The 21,849-nt window shown below is 45.2% G+C and overlaps 3 protein-coding genes across 3 annotated transcripts; 1 reads left to right on the top strand and 2 right to left on the bottom strand.

The window, feature by feature from the left end:
• Positions 1–1,353: 1,353 nt before the first annotated feature.
• Positions 1,354–2,395, bottom strand: smim8 (small integral membrane protein 8; the record flags this gene model as incomplete). The annotated part of the gene is made up of 2 exons (XM_028953431.1): positions 1,354–1,601; positions 2,216–2,395. Coding segments are annotated over 2 exons (339 nt in total), but the record flags the coding sequence as incomplete, so codon positions are not given.
• A 697-nt stretch (positions 2,396–3,092) lies between these two features.
• Positions 3,093–5,801, top strand: gjb7 (gap junction protein beta 7). Its single transcript, XM_029002669.1, has 2 exons — positions 3,093–3,347; positions 4,483–5,801. The coding sequence occupies exon 2, from the start codon at positions 4,503–4,505 to the stop codon at positions 5,277–5,279; it is 777 nt and encodes a 258-aa protein (XP_028858502.1). The 5' UTR covers positions 3,093–3,347; positions 4,483–4,502; the 3' UTR covers positions 5,280–5,801.
• On the bottom strand, positions 5,691–21,715 carry znf292b (zinc finger protein 292b). Its single transcript, XM_029002668.1, has 8 exons — positions 21,530–21,715; positions 17,351–17,505; positions 16,482–16,560; positions 15,755–15,890; positions 15,369–15,571; positions 13,991–14,127; positions 13,691–13,832; positions 5,691–13,611 (listed from the first exon to the last, which is right to left on the bottom strand). Exons 1-8 carry the CDS (start codon positions 21,689–21,691, stop codon positions 6,571–6,573), a joined length of 8,055 nt encoding a protein of 2,684 aa, XP_028858501.1. The 5' UTR covers positions 21,692–21,715; the 3' UTR covers positions 5,691–6,570.
• Positions 21,716–21,849: the final 134 nt, after the last annotated feature.

Here is a 21,849-nt window from a genome sequence, read left to right as displayed (position 1 = left end):
AGGACCAGAAACTCTCGTCCTGCGGGATTCACACCCCGGAATCCCCCTTTTCCAGAGGCGCAAAGCCGCGGCATCACCTGCTGAACAGGCCAGGCCAAAATATCAAGAGGCTAGGCCTCTTCAGAGAAGACGCTTTAAAAAATAAAACTGTCCAACCGTCCGAGCCCACAAGCACAGATCTCGCCGGGACATGGTCAGAAATCCGTCCGGTTTGACTGTAGAAAAGAATGGTGGCAACAGAAAACAGAACGGGATAAGGGTGCCAAACAAGCAGTTCCCCCTTTTTTTGTTGATTCCAAATTGTCTTTACTATTAAACTTATATGTGCCCCCCCCATTTCCAAGGTGTTGAACTTTTTTTTTTTTTTTTAATATGGCGCCTTTAAAAACACCAGCGGTGTAAAAATATGGTAAGAAGGGAATACAGATTTAGCAAGTTCAGTATCAAATTCTATCCAACACAACGTGTCAAAAGCCTGGATTCTAGGACCATAAGTCACACACAAAATGACAGGGTCTTCAATTATTTTCCACCACAACAGCACATTTATATTTCTCTGAAGGCCTATAATTTCCCAATATAGCACCAAAAAATATGACTTTGTACATATTAAAGGCAAAAACCCCAAATATCAAAACCCTTATGACTTCCCCATGTTATAACTACATATATTTTTCTTTTTCCATCCAGCCACTTTGTATGGGGTTCACCTCCCCTCATAACCGGTCGGTCAAAGTCAGGGTTCCTTGCTCTCGGCCTTCAGTAAGCTGGCGGGACTCTGCATATCGATTCAGAAGTCACTCAGGAACTGACTGTAGGAATCCGACTTGAACGACCAAGTCGTTTTAAGATGAGTAAAAGCCTTAATTACTTGTGAGCAGCACAAATGTTCTCAGAGTTCTCATACACACAAATGCTGTTTCCACTTTTTTTCACTCAAGAAGTTATCTGTTGCTGCACCCTGTCTTAGAATTAAAGGAAAGTTTCTTTAGCTGTTATACGTTTTGACGGCACCAGTGGTTATTCACCATTTAACAATTTAACTTTCTCCAGCGTTACACTGTGATACACTGTGCAATCATAGTAAAGCAAAGGTCAAGGACATGGAACATTTTGTTATATGAGAGGAACCCTCACTGACGCTTAGAAGTTATAAGAAGTTTAAGAAGTATAATAGAAGTTTTTCTAACGTGGAGGCCTAAATAAATCATCTCCTTTTGCTGTCAGGTACCGTGTATTAGACGTGACCTCCTTGAATTTGATGAAATGTGCCTGATGCATTGTGGACTGCAGAGCCAGTATATCAAGTTATGCAATCTTTGACAGTGTAAAGCAAAAACATACAACCCCTACTTAATTCTCTCTATATATTTATTTCTCTGTACAATTTATAACAATGTTCCAAAAACAGTTCTCCATTCGTCATGCCCACAGCAGCACCATCAGTCCCACTTGGAGGTCCTCCTCCTCGTGTACCGCCCCCCCTCGCTGTCGACCGCTTCGTACAGCTGCTGGTCGTTCTCCTTGGTGGCGTGCAGGTAGCCCAGGTACGCCACGCACAGGGAGATGGTCACCAGCCCGAAGGCCATGACTGGTTTGTTCTACGGGGAAATAATAAATGGACAGAAGAAAGAAGTATCAGTAAAAACGCAGAAAATAATGACAGTGCAGCCAGAATTCAAATCAAATAAAACTGCGAAAACTATTTCATGACTACAAATAAAATTAATGTGGACACAATGGCAGTTTTTAAAAAAAAAAAAAAGAGCAATTAATGTGGTGAGGTTTAATTTGTTAATTGTGCATTGGCTGTAATTATAGTGGAATGGCTGACGTGGGGTATAAGCTTTGTCATCGGAATTTAAAATTGAGTGTAAATAGAATTTTGTAACCAAAATAATGACTACATTTTACATTTACAGCATTTATCAGACGCCCTTATCCAGAGCGACTTATAATCAGTAGTTACAGGGACAGTCCCCCCTGGAGACACTCAGTGTCTTGCTCAGGGACGCGATGGTAGTAAGTGGGATTCGAACCTGGGTGCTCTGGTTCACAGGCGAGTGTGTTACCCACTAGGCTACAACCACCATCTATAAAGATGATGTAAAACGGGGTTAATCGGGGTATATGTTGACAGACGTAGACTAAATGAAATATATCAAGTTTTATGAAGAACAGATGACGTAAAACATGGTAAATCGGGGTAAATTACAGGTTTGATGAACAGCTCGGGGTTGACTGCGCGGAACAGTGTGGTGGTTTTAGCTCCTCTTAACCCGGAGTCCTGAAGCCCTCCTGTGCGGAAGTCGGCTTCCCGTCCTCCTTCGGGGAAGACATGCCGCTTCCGGAAACGACGCCCTCGAATTCGCAGCGAAGCGACTAGATTTTTAACACATTAACGCACATCGCGACCGCCAGCAGGAAACGTCCGCGCCTCGGGTCAGGCGCACGGGAAGCGCGTCCCGCCGTCCGCCCGAGCGAGTTTGTGATACAGGGAACCGTCAGGACACCACAGCGCCACCTGCTGTCCGGGCGTATAAATACATATTCAGAATGAATGTGGACACGCTACACAGTTTGACTTTATTTAGCGTGTAATCGTCGTTGAACTCGCATATTTAGGTAATTAGGTAAGGTTGTTAATAGGCAATTGTGACCTTCTCTGCCGCGTTTGGCACTTTGTGCAAATAAAATGGCAAATTGTGCAATGAAACGTGCTGGGTGTGTCCGATATATAAAGTTGTATCTACGTCGGAGAATGCGGTTTGTTCGGGTTTTTTTTAATAGGCCTTTTAATAATTAAGCAACTGGTACAGTCCTCTCGCCACGGGCATTAAAGATTCATCGTGAAACCGAGACCATACCCTTACAGAACGAGATGAGAATAAAAAAAAAAACGGGAATCACTGGTACTTATTCACATTGATAATTATTAATGTCGTCTCTGTCGTCGGGGCCCGTGTTCCCAGTGTCGCGGTGGAAATTACAGCGGGTTTGCTTCAGCCATGGCGACCTTGTAATTTAATACCCAGCACACAGAATAAAACACGCACGTCTGGCAGAAGCGGCTCCAAAACAAACAGGAGGACGCATGAAGACATAAAGTCAAAATGAGCGCGATAACGTGCGTTTTACTCGAACGAACACAATTATTACACTTATAAGAGTGTAAAAAAAAAAAGGAAAACGGTTGGGTAATTCATGTTTGTGTTCGCTCGGTTGCATAGAGGTAAAAATAGATAAAGTAAATAGATAAAAGCTGAACCGAGTGCGGGTGTCGGCTCCTCCCGGACAGGTGAACCGTGGATCCGACTCTCCGGCCGGCAGCAGGAACTGCGGACTCGGTACAGATATATACATATATACGTACTTCGTTCCATTTAATGCACTTTCATTAAAACAATTCTTATGTGGATAATGAGGTTGCTTTAAAGGCTGTGTGGCGACCAAATTAAAGTCTACGGTTGTAGTTGAAACGCGGTAGTGAAAATGTCACATCTCGGAATTGTTGTATTTAGTTTTTAATGTAAATGTAAATGTTTGCCACGGATGCCGTACGAATAGTCGGCTCTTTTAAATAAAACGCGTTATTGCAAAGAAGCAAGAAACGGAAATAAAAAATATATATATACATATAAACCCGAAACCGAAGTTGTTGCAACAAATGCGCGGATTCAAAGAACCTTTTTCCAAATGTGACGTATAAAATGTTGTAATAAAACATACAAAAGGTAGGAGTATCACCGATATAATAGAGATTTCTGGTCGTTGTATGTATGTGTGTGTATATACACAGTAGAGGCCAAAAGTTTGGACACACCTTCTCATTCAATGTGTTTTTTTTTTTTTCATGACCATTTACGTTGGTAGATTCTCACTGAAGGCATCAAAACTATGAATGAACACATGTGGAGTTATGTACTTAACAAAAAGTGGAGACCTGATCTCCACAGTCACCGGACCTGAACCCAGTCGAGATGGTTTGGGGTGAGCTGGACCAACAAGTGCTAAACACCTCTGGGAACTCCTTCAAGACTGTTGGAGAAGCATTTCAGGTGACGACCTCTTGAAGCTCATCGAGAGAATGCCAAGAGTGTGCAAAGCAGTAATCAGAGCAAAGAAACTAGAATATAAAACATGTTTTCACTTATTTCACCTTTTTTTGTTAAGTACATAACTCCACATGTGTTCATTCATAGTTTTGATGCCTTCAGTGAGAATCTACCAATTAAAATGGTCCTGGAAATAAAGAAAACACATTGCATGAGGTGTGTCCAAAAGTATGGCCTGTACTGTATGTGTCTATGTATGTGTGTGTGTGTGTGTGTGTGTATATATATATATAAATAGAGAGAGAGTCTAAATCTCCATTTTTATTGGGCACTGGTCCAAAATAACCTGTTGCTAGTTTTGGAAATTAGATAATATTAACAGAACATGATAGAAATGTTGAGGTTTAGCATTTTTCTTCCCCAACAGCTGTTGTGACCTTTGCCAAGATGAACTGGGCCTTCCTGCAGAACATCCTCAGCGGGGTCAACAAGTACTCGACGGTGATCGGCCGCGTGTGGCTCTCCATCCTCTTCATCTTCCGCATCCTGGTCTACGTCGCCGCCGCCGAGCAGGTCTGGAAGGACGAGACAAAGGACTTCGTGTGCAACAGCCTGCAGCCTGGCTGCGAGAACGTCTGCTTCGACCACTTCTTCCCCATTTCCCAGGTGCGCCTGTGGGCCCTGCAGCTCATTGTGGTGTCCACCCCGTCCCTTCTGGTGGCCCTGCATGTTGCCTACCGGGAGCACAGAGAAGCCAAACATGGCAAGAAGCTTTATGAAGATAAAGGGAGGATTGACGGGGGGCTTCTTTGCACCTACATCCTCAGCCTCATCTTTAAGACCACATTTGAGGTCGGGACCCTTCTAGCCTTTTACTTCCTTTACAACGGCTTCCGCGTGCCCAGGCTTGTCCAGTGTGACGTGAGCCCTTGTCCCAACACAGTGGACTGCTACATCGCCAGGCCCACAGAGAAAACGATCTTCCTGTACATCATGTTCTACACGTCGGTGTTGTGCATCTCCCTGAACGTCACCGAGATGCTGTATATCATCTCCAAACAGGTCTGGAAGTGCTTCAGCAAGCGCTACGTCCAGGCCACGGACAGAAGCAGGTGCCACTGCAGCAAACACTCACTGGGGCCCCGGTCCACACACCTCTCCATCGTCAGTGTTGGACCACAGCCGGACGGGAAGAAGGAAGACTCCCTCCTGGGTAGCATGTAAAAAAAAAAAAAAAAAAACACTTCCTTTCTAGACGGGTCGCTTCAATGTGTTACACACCAAATGGAAACTATTGGCTTGTAACATTTATTATATTCATATATATTATGCTGATCACATTTACATGTATATATATTGCTTATATATCCGCCTAAATTGACTAAGCGTGCAGAATGACTATTTTATTGTTATTGAATCAATTTTGAAACGAAGGACCGGAATTTGTGTATTTCAATTGGCCTCTGGAAACAGGCCTGACGATTGTGAACAAGTGAATTGTGACTTCAGTCTCACTTCACATATCATTACAGCCCTGACATTTCTGCATATTCCCTTTTGTGCTCCTGAATTAATGTTCTTCATTCAGGATGGTGTGTGTGTGGACATGAGCAAAAGAGGACACCACAGACGGGAGAGAATTTGAAATATTTTATATTAAACTGTCTTTTCGTAAATCACTATATCCAGTGTACCATTTCACTGTATACAAATGAAACAAATTAATTAAAAAATAAGCCACACTCATTAGGAATTAATCATAAACATCATTATAAAAATGCTGGTGTATTGCAGTACTGGTAAAAAGAGGGAGAAAAAAAAAAAAAAAAAACTGATTGCCCATCTGCTGAACTGATCGTAACCTTCTGGTACATTCATGTATTTTGATATTAATCCTTAAATGCAAGAAGGGTAAGGAAATGCATTGGGTTTTTTTTAAAAGAAAAGGGCGTGTTTCCATAGCTCACCGAAACAGCAAACCGCAACACAAAATGCAAACATAGTTAAGTCAACTTAAGACTGCCGGTGGCGGCAGCATTTCGAAAGAGCCAGTATGTACACGTGGAGATTATTAGTTTACAAGTTTAACGTCACGCGGCTTAACGATAACGACCAGTGCTCACTCATAGACAACACTACAGAAAGCCCTGTTGGAGGATTTCAGAGGTGGGACGATATTCATTGGAGCATCGTAATACACCAATTGGATTACCTTGGCAACAATATGCCTATAAAAACATGCTCTAACAATTTGAATTTACGTTGTTTGTTGGAGTACAATAAAACAGTCCATATATCTGTAGCAAACCCAACACGGGCTACAAGGATTCACACAGAATGCACACTAATCGGCTACACGTTACACGTCACATTAAAAAGACGGGGACAGGGGGCGGCTTCCAAATTTATTTCTGGGCTTGGGCACCAACCTGCGGCAGGTCTAGTAACAGTCTAATCCTGAGTATTGAACGTAATATTGGAAACAATCATTCAGTCGTACGCATTTCAATTCCACTCATTTCTCCACGACCACCGTAGGTCGCATTTCGTGAAGCTGCTTCAGCACGAGGTCACTCACACCAGCGAACCTGCAGTCCAAAGTAAACCTAACGTTGCCCATCGAGGCAAGATTCTGCGGGTTCTTAAACTCGACGTAGCTGTGAAGGTCTCTGTAATAGTTCTCCGCTTCGGACCTTTTGCACAAGACCGTAGCGGTTTTGAGGAAAACGTGAGTTTTGTGACTAGGCGGTAGGGAAACCAGCGGCTCCTGGCCAGACCCACCGTGGGGCCTCTGAGACTGCTCCAGGAATTTGAGGAAGGACATCTCAAAACCCAGGGGTCTGAATGATTTTTCCGAATTGCCACTCTGATCCTGCTGGTCTTCGGTGCCCTGAACCGCACTGGAGGAGTTTGAGTCCGAGGCGTTCTCTATGTAGCTAACGGACAGGTTCCTGGTCAGCCTTAGCCGCCCGCTAGGCCGCTGCTGTTTGGGCGGCTTGGGGGCGTTCTTCGGGGGCCGGCCTCTCTTGCGCTTGATGACTGCCAGGGGAGCCGGGTTAGCTTCAGAGCTTTCATCCGCAGTCAGCCTGGGCTCAGCGAGCTGAGGCTCCTTTCTAGTCTCCGTCCTGGGTGCGGGGCTCCTCAGGTTAGACTTATTCCTTTTCAGGTACGGTTCCTCATTTCCCGAGCTCTCGACGGCGCTGTCTTCCGACTGATCGCTGTCGTCGCTCCTGGTCGAGAGGTGCTTGAACCTGTAGCGGGGAATCTTTTTGCAGAAGATGAACTGGCTCCTCTGGCCCTCCAGGTATTTCTCGGAGAGGCCGTGCTTGACGTAGTGCCTGACGATGTTCTTCTCACTGCTCATGACTGCGTCGCATCCCATTATCATGCACGGGTACTGCAAGTGTAACTTCTTGGTGCACATTTTAGAGGCCTCCTCTTTTGGTTTCAGAGAAGGCTTGCCGTATTTCGTCCAGTGATTGCTTTGCAAATCCTTTTTCTTTTTGTCACCTCCTTTTTGAGCCACTTTCTTGTTTTCAATATTTTCCTTGCCGTCGACATCACTCAGCGGCAACTTTGCCTTCTCAAAACTTTTCTGCGAATTTATCAGCTGAAGTTGGTAAAGCTCGTGGTGCTTTTTCATGGTGTGTCGTAGCAAGTTCGAGCGAGTGGTGTATACACATTCGCACCCGTCCACATCACACCGGAACATGCCCTCCACAGGTTCGACCTTTGCTAGCTTGGCTTCCTTGTGATCGGCATCAATGTGCCTTATGTACTTCCAGAATGCTGTGAAGAACGCGCTGCAGCCTGGTTGATCACACTGGAATCTGCCAAGGTTAATGCATGACATGAAAGAACCAGCTTTGTCCAGGCTGAGCTTGTGAAGCTGAAGGTAATGCTGAAGTAGACTTGTGACTTCTTGGAATATTCTGGAGCAATCCTTCATCTGACACCTGAACTCGGACACGGAGAAGACCTCGTCTTTTGGCTGCTCGTCGCCTTTGTCATCTTGCTCTTCGGTTTCCTCACCTGTGTTGTTCTCTTCGAATGTTGGTAAAGACAACTGGTGTACAGCCCTGTAGTGCAGGATTAAGTTATGCTGGATGGTAAAAGCGGCAACACAGCCGTCATGGACACAACGGTAAGGCCTGTATGGACTGAACGCATCGTCTTCGTCAAGCTTTTTCTCTTTCACTTTGGGCTTGATTACTTTTGGCTTGATGACTGTTGTCTTAGAATCAGCTCGAGAAGCCATTGTGCTGTGCTGTGCAGCATATGATGGTTCTTGGGCCACAGGTGGACACGCCATGGGTTTTAGCCCTTGTGCTTGAAAGTCGAGGGGATGCTGGTTGGTCACTGGAGCGTGTGATCCATTTGACGGCATCCGAGTGTCTAAAGCATGAACTGGGCGTGGCACAGGCATCAAGGACGAATGCGTGACTCCCGGACTCCGTAACGCACCTGCTTGAGGGGGCTGCAATCCAACTGGTATGTTTCGATCTGGTTGAAGGCTTGAGACCACCGGCGTTTGGACCGGCTGCGCACATGAGGCTAGACCCAACTTGATGTTTCCAAGTTCGGTCAACGGCCCGGCAGCGGCTACCAGCTTTGTCTGCTCAGGTCTCAAAGTAGGACTAGGATAATGTGGTCCAGGATTAAGAGCGGTGATTACCTGAACAGGATGAGGACCATCGCCTGCACTCGCATTAACTCTCTTGACATCTTGCTGTGCCATTTTCTGTTTCATAATATCCTCTTGAGTCATTTTATGAGCCGACTGGCAATGTGCTCGAAGATTTGAATTGCGTGTGAAGGTTTTATTACACACCTGACAAATAAATGGAGAACACTTCATATTTTTCTTGACATGTGCCACCATTTCATCTGTATAATTGTGTGACTTGGCAAAGTGCTTCAAAAGAGCATCTTTCGTCATGACACTGTATTGACAGTCTTTCTTCTGACATACAAAGGGTTTGTCTTTAGTGATTGGCACACTACTCTCTGGAAGACTTACATTTGCAGAAGCCACAGTGTTTTGCATAGAATCACTGGAATTAGGACCAACAGAATTTGCATCTAAAGACTGAGAAGCCAGCCATACCTCCCTGTCCAAGTCTAGTCTTTCAAAAGCTTTTGCGATTTCAGACATGCCATCATCTGAAACCACGATCTCATTCTGTAGGTCAGTGCTTCCAGAAGCAGGATTCCCAGGCTTTAGCAGGGGCATTTTACAGTAACTTTGAGCTGAAGTTACACCACCAGATGCAGGAGCAGACCCCGAGCCTGCAGTAATCACTTTGTTGTTTATTTCAGGTCCCTCAGAAGGCCGTGATGGCGTAAGAGGCAGAGACAGACTCATTGCTTGGGTTGAGGAAGATGAAGTAGTAATGTTACCATTGATGGCAGGTGGCTGTGACCTCCTGTGCAGATCCCCAGCTAATATCTGTTCACGTAACCTTTTCTTTACACTATTTTCAGCAGTGTCCTTCTCTGCATCCACTTGAGGGGATTTGATCACAGAAGATGGCACAGAATCAGGTGAAGTAAACTTCTGCAGTGGGCTTGCCATTAGGTTTTGAGTCAGACTAGCCATTGCTGCTAACAGGCAATCATTTGAAAGGCCAGTGGAATTGGGGATATTTGCCTTCTGCTTAACTTCTTTCATTTTCAGAAGGGTTTCCTTTCGTAACATCTCATTAATGTGATCAGAGTGATGGCTGCTGGTTGAGGCTGGTGAGTGGTTCTCAGAAAGTATCTGGGTGATAAGAGGGTCAGACAAGTCATTCACATCAAACATACGATCATCACAGGACTGGAATTCATCCACACAGGGTTCACTCTTGGGTTTGACTAGGACGGTTTTAGTATGCTGTATAACTGATGTTTCATGCAAATGTCCATTCTTGGGAAAAGATGCACATCGACTTGGGAACGTCTCTTGCTTAACAGGGGTCTCAAACAAGCCAGGGATGTTTGAACTGTCCAAGATTTGCTGGAAAACCTCCCCATTCTGTTCATTTGTATAAGATGAGATATTTGCTTGTGGAAATGTTACATTTGGGAAAAACCTTGGATCCAGAGAACATCTGTTATGGGGCTGGACAGATGGTTCTTTAAGACTGACATTGTAAGATGGTTGTGGTGTTTCAGATGCATTCAAAACTTGTGGTGAATTAAGAAGATCAAGGAATGAGGTTGGCAAATCTGCTGTCAGGTCACCATCATCAAATCCTTTACAATGTGAGCGCTTGGACAAATGACCACCAAGAGATTTAGGGCTCTGGAATTCTCTAAAACATCTGCAACAGATAAACTTCCCATCTTTCACAATGGCAGGCCACTTTGTCCTGCTGCTCCTCTTCTTTTTACTGTCAGCAAGATTATTTCCATTATTTGGGCATGTCAGAGAGTCCGAATTAGTTCCTCGTTGTGGGTTTGAGGTTTGATGTGGAACCAATTTTGGCCGAATGTTCTTGTGCATTTCATCAATCTGTTCCGCAAGGGAGTTATTTTGTTTGGGCTGAGAAAAGGTGGGCATAGAATGAGGGGGAACAGAGCTATTATGGCTGTTCAAATAAGATGGCAACAATGGTTCTGAACTTTTAGCCAAGCTGGTTGGTAACAGCATACTGGGCAGTTGCACTGGACTGACTTGGCTCACTGCACCTACCTGTGGCTCTGCACATGGGTTGCCATTTAATGGAAAGCCTTGACCTTTCAGGCAATGATATGCCTCACTTGATTTGGGCTCAATTAATCTGTGACTACCGTTCACCTGATGTGGCATTGGAGGGCTTTTGAGTGTTTGAGATTGTAATGACTGATGTGCATTGTTTTGATAGCAAGGCTCTGTGCTGCGGCGAGGAGTTGATGCAGTCATTTGTAAGGGATAAGAACCATTAACCATCCTTTGCAGGCTTGGTGTCAGTGACTGAGCAGAGCATGAACTCTGCTGATCTTCTTGAGGTGCTAAAGGCCATGAGGCTTCAAGATGTGGATGCGCTGAAAGTGACTGATGAGAGGAGGTTCCCAACTGAGATACCACAATGGGATTCAAGATGTTGTCCATTTCACTGGGAAGTGACTGACCTGCCAGACTAGAGGAAGGGGAAGACAGAGAAGTATGGTTAGAACTTGGACATGATGGCAGGAACATTTGAGGCTGACCAATGATGTTTGACATCTGTTGAATTGGAACTGGTACACTATTGACCCCTTGCTTAGGCAATTGAGATTTGTTTCCTCCATTTAGAGCCAAACACCTGTTCATAGTTTTAGATGCTCTAATCTTGCTCTTTTCCAATTTCCATTCCACATAGAAATCTGGATGAGCTGCTTTCATGTGTTTGGTGACACTTCTGTAGGAGCTGTAGTTACGAGTACATGACTCAAATGCACAGTGGTGCCGGTCTTTTTCACCTTCTGGCTGAGACTGAGCATTTTGGGCCAGGGAATTGACTGCATTTTGTCCATTCACTGGTCGGGACAGCATCTGAGCAGGAAGAGCCTGGGAGACTGCTGGAACCTTTCCTTGGAGATTTGCCATGTTATTTTGGTTGTGCATTACAGGTGACAAGTTATTAGCAGATACGCCTTGACATTGTGGTTGGATGGGTCTACTTAATGGAACATTATAGTGGCCGACAATATTATTTGCCTCTTTATGCAAAGAATGTACATGATTTTGATAGTTTTTAGGCTCAACATGGTTCTGAAAAACTCCAGTGGGTTGAAAATCACATGTACCTCTCTGATGTGTTGAAGCAGAAGGCATCCCAGCTGGTTTTGAGTTTGGGAAACACTGCATTTGATCGTAATCTGTAGTAACTTTCTTAATCTTGGACTGAACCTGGCCCAATTCATGAGTGTCTACAAGAGGCTGAATTGTGTTGCCAATTGAGTAGAGAGCTGGAGGGTGTGGCTTTTGCTCTTCGACCATTTGAGGTTCATTTGATTCTCGCAAGAGACCAGGAGTAAATTCATGCAACATGCTTTTGATAGTGTGTTTCACGTTCACGGCTCCTGGAGCTATCAGAGAAGGACTCTCTTCTGAGACTTTACGTGACTGCGACTGATCGTCAGGCTTCTGCTCTGGTACATTCTCTGTAGCATTATGGCAGTTTGTAGCCTTGGGTTTTGACTTCCCTGTGACGTGTTCTTCCTGGTGTTGATTTAACTGAGCTTGTGAATGAAGGACTTTACCACAGTCCGGAACGTTGCAGGTGAAAGTGCTGTAATGCTGTGCCTCATGGTCGTAGAGCTTATGGGCTTCAGAGAAAATCTTGCCACAGCCCGGAAACATGCACTTGGCCTTAAATGAGATATGTGACTTCCGATGACTGAGTAGTTCCGCATTTGAAAGGAATCGCGCCTTGCAGTTCAGCTGTATGCAAATGTATGGCTTAACACCACAGTGCACCTGCAAGTGGTCATTAAGATGGGTAACACTGACAAAATGCCGACGGCAATACTGACAAACCACTTTTTTACTCCGCATTTCCAGGAAACGCTTGGCCTCTTCATTGTCTCCGTGATCTTTCACATGGGAAATGAGATTCCGTAAGTACTTGAATACCTTTCGGCAGTATGAGACAGGGCATAAATAGTCCTCGGTCAACTCCACTTTCAGCGCTGCACCTGAAGGCAGCGCTGGATCAGAAGTGCGGTTTAGGGACTCACCAACACAATCCGCTGACCTCAGGAATTGGTCGTGCTTTTCACCATTTTTAGCCTTCAAAACGGAGGTTGCTGTAGCGCTTGACCGCTTCTTTGTCGTTTTCATTGCAGCTAGCCGTTCGTTACAGGATGATTTGACATGCGATCTTACATGCGGGTCCAAGGTTTCTTTAGTCTCGAAGGTCTCTGCACAAATAGGACAACTGTATAAACCATCTTTAAAGTGAGTCTGAGCATGCCGTACAATCCGGTGACCGAGAAATTCCTTGTCACATATCACACAGTACTGCATGTACGCCTGCCAGTTTCGGAACCTAGCTGAAACAAAGCCCTTCTCTCTAAGTTTTTTTATTTCTCTTTTTTTCTGCTTCTCATCAGCCATTTCCATAAGTTCATTCGTTGTGCCGCTAAAGTACTCAGAGACATCCTTGAAGACCCCAAAACCTTCTGCACTCTTATCCTCGAGCTCATCGTCGTTCAGTTCATCAATGGAAGACACTATGGACGCCTCTTCACCCATCAGTCCCAAGCAATGGCGCTTAAGTGCTTTCCAGTCCCAGAACTCGGGATCAAAAGGCCACTGCGTTTTGAACACCAACAAGAGTTCACAGCGGAGGCTGTTTGGAATGGGCAAGTTTTCCTCCTCTAGCTTTTGGTCAGGTTCATTGTAAAGAGTCTCCACTGCATAGTAGGAGTCAACTGTCGGCTCAATAAGAAACTCGGTCAGCTGGCATGCCTGCTTCACCTCCAAATCTGATGGCAAGAGGCAGCAAATTGTTTTGCAAATAGTGGTTTTGGTCTTTCCATCATCGGAGCACATCTGTAGGGCCTTTATGCACAATTCAATGCAAACTGGCAAGCCCACTTGATCAACCTGCAATATTAAACACACACATAAGCACATAAGACATTGGATTATAGCAAAGTAAACTATGTTAAAAATCTGAATTTACCTCTGACTGAATGACCTTGATGAAAAAGAGGAGATGGAAAACTGTCTTAGCCACACGAGACATCTGCCGGCATCTGTCTAAGAAAAGCTGCTCAGAGGGCTCCAATCGCTTCAGAAGTTTGCTCCAAAACAAAGTAAGTTCCCTATAAGACAAAGCAGGGAGAAGTTTGTAAGATATTTTACTGCAAATCATTTACTCAAATAAATAGTGCCTGTATAAGAGCACAGTAAATTAGTCCATATCACACCCATCACACTCAACAGCAAGAAATGTAGACAGGATGAGGGATTTACAACCTACCATGCACAGTAAGAGTCTCCTTGGAGCAGTTGGCGACTGAGGAATGCTGAGCACAAGGAAAAAGCTGCCTTCTCATCCCCATCAGACTCCAGGTTACAGATCATCTCCAGGGCATCCTGACAGTCGACTTTTCTAATCTGAGATCGGAAGAAAGGCGAGTGTTCGTAAGTCTTCCGCTCTTATAACGTGCATATTTTAAAGTCAACATGAGACAGGTATCTATGAGCAAGGTATCAACTGTCAACACATGTTTTTTCCACTGCAGACAACTAAATTAGCGACTGTTGCTACCTACCTTGATGAATAACAAAAATAATTAAAAATCCATGCACTCTGCCCTATAAGTGTATAGTAGAAGAGGGATAATTAAAGTCAGTGTTTTCTCAATAGTAAAGTAACTTTGGATATAAGCATGCTCTAAGTCAGTCTCAAACATATTTGTATCATGTCAGGCTTTGGGAACTGCAGAACCCTGCATAAACATCCCAACCACATGCCCACAGTGAGATATAAGATAGATAAATATTATTACTGTGGATATTATTAAGAATGTCAGTGTACCTATGCCTACATATAACAACCAAGAAAGCTACGTTTTATTACCCACTACATTTATGATGTTTAATGGGTACTTTGGAACATGCAAACTGACTTAAGGGTGGTAGTAGCCTAGTGGGTAACACACTCGCCTATGAACCAGAAGACCCAGGTTCAAACCCCACTTACTACCATTGTGTTCCAGAGCAAGACACTTAACCCTAAGTGTCTCCAGGGGGGGGGGACTGTCCCTGTAACTACTGATTGTAAGTTGCTCTGGATAAGGGCGCCTGATAAATGCTGTAAATATAAACTAAACATAAATTGAATTACAGGTCTCATCACCCACAGGGATTATCAGGCACAAAAAATTCTTATGTGAAAAGTGTTCCTGATTTCTCGTCACTAACTGGTAGAAACGAGGAAGGCATGCTGACAGAGCATGTTTTCTGAGTTGAGCCTGTTCCTGTACTTTTTTTTGTGGCTGTCAAGTAAGAAAAAGCTCACACACACAGATAGATGTGTAATGGAAAGGCAAGATTGTTTTAACTGGCATTTCATCTGTGGGAGTATTCCTCACAGCATGAGAGACAGAACTGAACTGGAATTGATGGTTTCCTTGACTTATCAAAGCCGAGCAGGTGAAACAGATCAGCGTCAGGTGGGAACCATCGCTAGAAAATAGGGGGGCATAGGGGGACACAAGCGTTGAGATTAGCCTCGATCTGACTGGCTTTTGATTGGTGAAGAAGTGAGGAGCCTGTAACAGACCGACAACGGTCTGCGGCCCATAGACTGAGAAACGCTGCTCTAAATGAACAAAGGAAAAGTGAACATAAACCTCTTCCATTAAGGCCTCTTGCGAAGCGCTGGTGCACAGACAGACGAGGAACATCTGTCTGAAGTGTGCCTTGCCATCAAACTCCAGGAACTCTGAGCAGGCCTTGGCCAGCAGAGCTGCTTGGTTGCCACGATCCTCTTTGATGAGGTGCTTGATTCTCATTTCAAGCAGAATGGGTCCCTCAGCGGTAAGGAACGCATTCACTGCAGCATGAGATAGTAACAAACACACAGCACAGAGAAAATGTGAGCAAATAGGTTCAGATGAAATGCTTTTAAATGTCCATGTAAATAAATATTAATTAGTACTTAAGATTCAGGTTTAAAGTGGCAGACATTTAAAAATAAAGGGAGAAATTAAAAGAATGAATGAATAATGGAATGAACCTTTTTCTGTCTCAGGTGTCTGGTCGGAGAGGATGCTTTGCAGAGTGCAGTCGTTCCATACTGTGGTCTCCTTGGCCAGGGAAGCCAGTGTATACATCTGCGAGATGCCATTCTCCTGCAGCAGGGAATGGGCCGTCTGCACAAACACACAGAAAAGTCACAAGACCATATGTACAAAGAGCATAACACTTCTGCCATCAGGGTCTAATCTCATTCCAGTGGTTCCAAATTTTCAACGTAACCCACAGAGGGCTGGTGGAGTGTTGGTGGGTTGTCCCTGCAACTCCCAAATCAAATCGCCTTCATTTTCAAATCACATGACACCAAAACACAGGTTCAGTGAGTGAAATTCTTGTGGGTGAAGATTCTGATGCAGCAGTGTGACAAAAACAATAAACATATTTAAATCTCAAGAAATAAATTGTATGTGCATATGTTATGTGCATGGCTATTTAGTCCAACAGTCTGATGGAAGAAACTGTCCCATAATCCGCTGGTCCGGGACCAGATGCCGCATTACCGACTGCGTGACTGTTGCAGTCTGAACCATTTGTGATTGGGGTGTCAGATGATTAGAGGAGAGAATTGCTGGGTTTGAACAACAAACTTTTTGTGCACACCGATCCATTGTGGATAAGACTGGAACTGAAAAGAGTGGGATCACACTTAGGACTTTGTTGGTCGGGAAAGGCGTTCTGAAGTGGATCATTAAAAGCGTGACTCTGACCTGCACAGACAGCCGAAATGCTTCCCACAGGGATTCCGGAACATTTTCAGGTAGCGACAGGAGCAGCTCCACGCAGCTTCTGTTAGAGATGTCAGGTATAAGGAGAGAAATCATCAGAGTCAGCAGTCAGTTTAATGAAATCCTATTGTCTGCCTCTCCCTTATCCCTGTAAGGCCTGGAAAGTTGCGATGTTCACAAACTAAAGGTCCCCTGACATGAATATTTTTTTGCATTTATTTTAGTCTTGGCGGTCCCCGTATACTGTATCTGAAGTCTCTTTGCAAAATCCAGCCAGAATTACAGCCACTTTTAGTGAGATTCCCCAGGACACGCCGTTTCAGTGTCTGTAGCTTTAAATGCAAATGAAGAGGAGAGGGGAGGGTCGAGAGCGGACTATAGAAGTTGAGGGGACATTCATGGAAAGGAAGGAAGGAAGGAAGTCATGTTGCCGTTTTTAACAGAAAAAAAATTACATTAACCCATTGTTTCTTCTGAGTCTCTTTTGACGGAAGTTTTTACATCCAATCACTGAGCAACTGCAATACTTTGCACGTTTGGAAGCCATGACGGTCGGTGGAGATGAAGTTTTAGGGGAGGGGTGGGAAATTCTCTAACCCTTATCCTTATGATGACATAAGGGGACAAATTCCAGATCCGGCCGTCTGAGCTGCCGCTCTCTGAACAGTGAAGCAGAACGGCCAAGGCGCTCTTTATACATATCACCATTTCTAGCCACTGCAGAACCACAGACAGGCTGGGGGAACTCTAGCCTGTCTATGTTAAATAATCTCATAAAGTGAAACAGCCACGACACGGGACATTTATTAAAAAATATGTGGCAGATGTGCCACTGGCCATGGTTTACTCACAGCGAGAGCCTGTTCACCACGAGGGCCACGTTTTCACACTGAGCCGGCAGGCAGGAGGAGGCGCGTGCAAAGCTGAGCAGGGAAACCGTGTAGACCTCCAAGAGTGGGAATGGGTTCTCTTCAATCCTCCAAAGGCTCACGTACTCCACCAATGTCTACAAGACAGAGGAAAAGAGGGTTCGTACAGTCACAAATACTCTTCCAACGTGCTAGTTTTATTCTTTTTTGTTACCATGGCACTTGACCACACCGCTATGTGCTATTGGTGCCAAAACAGTTAAAACAAAGCAACACATGCAATGTAATGATTTCAGTGAAATGCAAGAAAGTTAATAACAGCATGACTGAATCATGTAAGTTATCACCAGCAAGTAGCAGTATAAGAGATATATAAATGATAAATGTCCAGACCGGATGGTTTGGGTATTTCAAGATTCAGGTTTATTGCATTCTTTGGCACTTTCTGCATTAAAATTAGTGACATTAATTCATTAAATCACAAAAACACAATGAGATGCTGATTCCACATGTACTAATTTTTGAAAAGAGACCAAAAAACTGTGGGGACCTTTGGGATCAGTGAGAGTTTACGTTCGACCGAGCGCCCCAGTGTGTGACATTACCCTGTACGACCCTGCAGAGCCAGAGTAGAAATCCCCTGCGCATCAGCCCCAAAGGCCGCAGAAGACAGATTATGCCCATTGTTTATCTGTACTCTTAAGTTCCAACCATTCTAGCAGAATACAAAGACACAGTGTGTCTGGAAATAGATTTGAAGTACACCAATCATAACCAGAAACCACCACGCACACTTAAGAAAGCTTACAACCAAATTTGCAATTAAAAACTAAAAATGTATAAAAAATAAAAAGGGGACAAGTGCTCGCTCCCTCTCACATGCACTCACACAGAAAGCCGGTAGGCGTTTCATCACAACGCATTTCATTAGCGCGACACTGTGAGTGGGCTGACTTCATTAGCGAGCAGACAGGCCCGTCGGTTCACCTGCAGGAGGGTGGAGGCTGCGGGGTGAACAGAGGCGCGCTGAGCCACCCCCATTAATATGAACCTCTTCACCATGTCGCCGGCGCTGCAAAAAAAAACCCGTGTAGCACGGCACGCAGAACGAGACGAGACGCTCAAAGCACACGTCACCCGATCTTCTCGAAAGCCTATAGATGCTAATCAGAACATCTCCTAACCAAGCCTGAAAAGACGCAGAAAGGATCCCTCCTTGTTAATCATTCATATTCATACAGCACCAATCATGCAACCATAGTAGCTAAATGCAAAATAATAATAGAATCCAAACAAAACAAAGCAGTGACCCATTTTAAAAGTCCTTAAAGTTATAAATTAATGACATTTTAATATATAGCACACACATTTAATATATACAGGAATGAAACTCAAACAAGACCTGAATAATTCCATTTCTAGCAGAAGCGTCAGGTGAGCTAATCATGCCCAAAATGTCAAAGGTCATCGGACCCTGGCAGGTCACGTGAGCATTAGTCTCTATTGGCCGGGAGGTGATCCTGACACGAGTTTTGCATTGTAAAACAGTGGCCGCAAGCAAGAGACAAGAAACCACACACACACACACACACACACACACACACAGTTTAAACACAATTCCAACTTCAATGATCTGAAGAACAGAAGAAAACCTTCAGTATGCGTCTTATGGAGGAGGGGCATGCCGCGCCCTTATCAGTCTAATTAAAAAACAGCTGTGGGGTGCCGCTCTGGAGTAACAGCGGTGTGTCCGCCGGACTTTGGATCATTTCAGAGAGCCGGCACAGATGAGGCTACAGATGATAGTAAATTAAGAGCTGGACTTCATCACTACTTCAGCAATCTCGAGGGTGCTAGTAGCCTAGCGGGTTACACACTCGCCTATGAACCAGAAGACCCAGGTTCAAATCCCACTTACTGCCATTGTGTCCCTGAGCAAGACACTCAACCTGAGTGTCTCCAGGGGGGGGACTGTCCCTGTAACTACTGATTGTAAGTCGCTCTGGATAAGGGCGTCTGATAAATGCTGTAAATGTAAATGTACTCCAGACACAACAACTGAGGGAAAAAAAAAAAAAAAAAAAACTTCACCCATTTAAGCAACTTCCTTCGGGATTAATAACGTTTTCTGATTGTGATTAACTACTTTGTTACCAACCCCCTCCATGCATGTTCAATGTTGTGCATCTGAATAGTCATGACCCGAAATGACCTCATGAGGGAACTGATAAGAGTGTCAGGAGTGTGCGTGCGTGCGTGCATGTGTAACCGGCCGATGCACACATTGTGGAGTTGGTGAACGCAATACTGTTCTTTAAATAAAGTGTAGGGAAGATGGACAAAATAAATGAGAAGGAAGTGTTTCCCCAGACGTAATCGAAGCTGCACGATCTCATTATCGCTCAGCCGCGAGAGGCCGATTAACGACCACCAACACAGGCCTCCAGGAATTACAGCGTTCAAAACTGGAGTCAATGTACAGAAGTGAAACTTCACAGCAAATTATGCAGAATTATGCATCAGTCTGAGACTAAATCTATGAACGGCAAACAGAAAAAAAAAAAATCAATAAAAACCCCACGACTTGTTAATACCATAAAATGTTAATTTTATGCCTCACTGTTCAAACATTTATATTACGGCAAAGAGCCAAGAAAAGAGACTGCAACATCCCCAGTCGTTGCCAAAGTGACAACAACAGTGTCCGCGTCAGACAGCATGTCTTTTATACAAGTTTGGACACACCTTCTCATTCAATGTGTTTTCTTTATTTTCACGACCATTTAAATTGGTAGATTCTCACTGAAGGCATCAAAACTATGAATGAACACATGTGGAGTTATGTACTTAATAAAAAGTGGAGACCTGACCTCCACAGTCACCGGACCTAAACCCAGTCGAGATGGTTTGGGGTGAGCTGGACCAACAAGTGCTAAACACCTCTGGGAACTCCTTCAAGACTGTTGGAGAAGCATTTCAGGTGACGACCTCTTGAAGCTCATCGAGAGAATGCCAAGAGTGTTCAAACAGTAATCAGAGCAAAGAAACTAGAATATAAAACATGTTTTCAGTTACTTCACCTTGTTTTGTTAAGTACATAACTCCACATGTGTTCATTCATAGTTTTGATGCCTTCAGTGAGAATCTACCAATGAAAATGGTCATGAAAATAAAGAAAACACATTGAATGAGAAGGTGTGTCCAAACTTTTGTCCTGTACAGTACGTGTATAAATATACTACATCCTTGTCGGAATTGACAGGTAAACGTCCACTGTACAGCAACAGAGTCGCCACGCGGTTGGGCAGCAGCTAATTGATGGCAGGGACGCTGGGCCACCATGACAGTGTACAGTAGAACTCCCGAACACGCCGCACGCAGGGCACGGCCTGAAGGACTCAGGCTGTAAATCTCAAACCGCTGCCACCGTCCCACTTCGTGCTCAGGACGGCCAGCTCTGGAACCGAGGCCTTGGTAACGCCGGGAGAGGCCGCGGAGGTTTGAATGCAATTATCGTGTTGTGTGTGTTTTTAACGCATCCAGGATCGAGGATAATATTTCAACACCGTGAGAGCACAAGGAAAGCCTGCAGCCTGGCCGCCATAAACAGCGCCGAAGAACGTCACTTGGGGGACATTTAAACTGCCACAGGTCACGGACGTACACGAAGAACGACATTTTAATTAGGTGACGTGACAAATAAAAAAACAAGCCCTGTAACCTTTTTAATGATACGAATTAAGGACAGCGAGATTGCTGTCCCTCATAATTCGGTCGGTCAAAGGTGGGGGACAAAAATGGTCCTCCAGTTCCGACGGGGCGAAGCGATTAATCCGGCATTTTAACGCGTAATTAACACGCGGCTAGGGACGCGGCCCACATATAAAAACGCCCTCCAGTTCGACTTGTGACAGGTGACGGGCTGCCGAGGAAGAAGCCGCATCAGCACCTCCGCGCACGCAGAGTTCCGCCTCCGACGCGGCGTCAACAAAACCACGACCGACGCGGCGTCGTCCGCCCGGCCGCGCCGTCCCCAGCAGAGCCGCAGGGCCGCCGGCGGACGGGGGGCTTATCAGGGGCGCGCAGGCTGTGTCTGGGCACCGCGGCGCAGCGCGACACATGCTAAGTCAGCGCGGCGGGGGAGCCGCCGGAGGAGCTCACCTGGCAAAACGCCTGGCAGTACCGCGCCGCCGCCGGCGCGGAGGCGTCGCCGGCGGCCCGGAGGTCGGCGAGGAGCGCCGCAAGCTTGTCGCCGAGCTCCCGAAGCGGCGCGGCGCGGACGCGCTGCCCGCTAGCGTCCCGTTCGGCCTCGTCGTCCGCCATCTTCACACCCAGCTCCGCCGCGTACGCACACGGGTCACGTGACTGCGGACGAGCACGCGATGACGCGGCGATGACGCGGCGCTGACGCGGCGGGTCACGTGACCCGAACTTTCTTCCGCCGACGTTTCAGTTGTTATTGACTAAACGCTGTATTGCCA

Source organism: Denticeps clupeoides, chromosome 14 (assembly GCF_900700375.1).
Source record: "Denticeps clupeoides chromosome 14, fDenClu1.1, whole genome shotgun sequence".
Classification (NCBI taxonomy): domain Eukaryota; kingdom Metazoa; phylum Chordata; class Actinopteri; order Clupeiformes; family Denticipitidae; genus Denticeps; species Denticeps clupeoides.
This window is presented reverse-complemented; position numbering and strand designations above follow the sequence as displayed.

Coding starts and splice junctions, on each gene's coding strand:
- gjb7 (XM_029002669.1), top strand. CDS start 4,503: ATGAACTGGGCCTTCCTGCAGAACATCCTCAGCGGGGTCAACAAGTAC.
- znf292b (XM_029002668.1), bottom strand. CDS start 21,691: ATGGCGGACGACGAGGCCGAACGGGACGCTAGCGGGCAGCGCGTCCGC. Junction 16,561..17,350: donor GTGGTGAACAGGCTCTCGCT/GTGAGTAAACCA, acceptor CATCTCTAACAG/AAGCTGCGTGGAGCTGCTCC. Junction 13,833..13,990: donor GGAGACTCTTACTGTGCATG/GTAGGTTGTAAA, acceptor TTTGTCTTATAG/GGAACTTACTTTGTTTTGGA.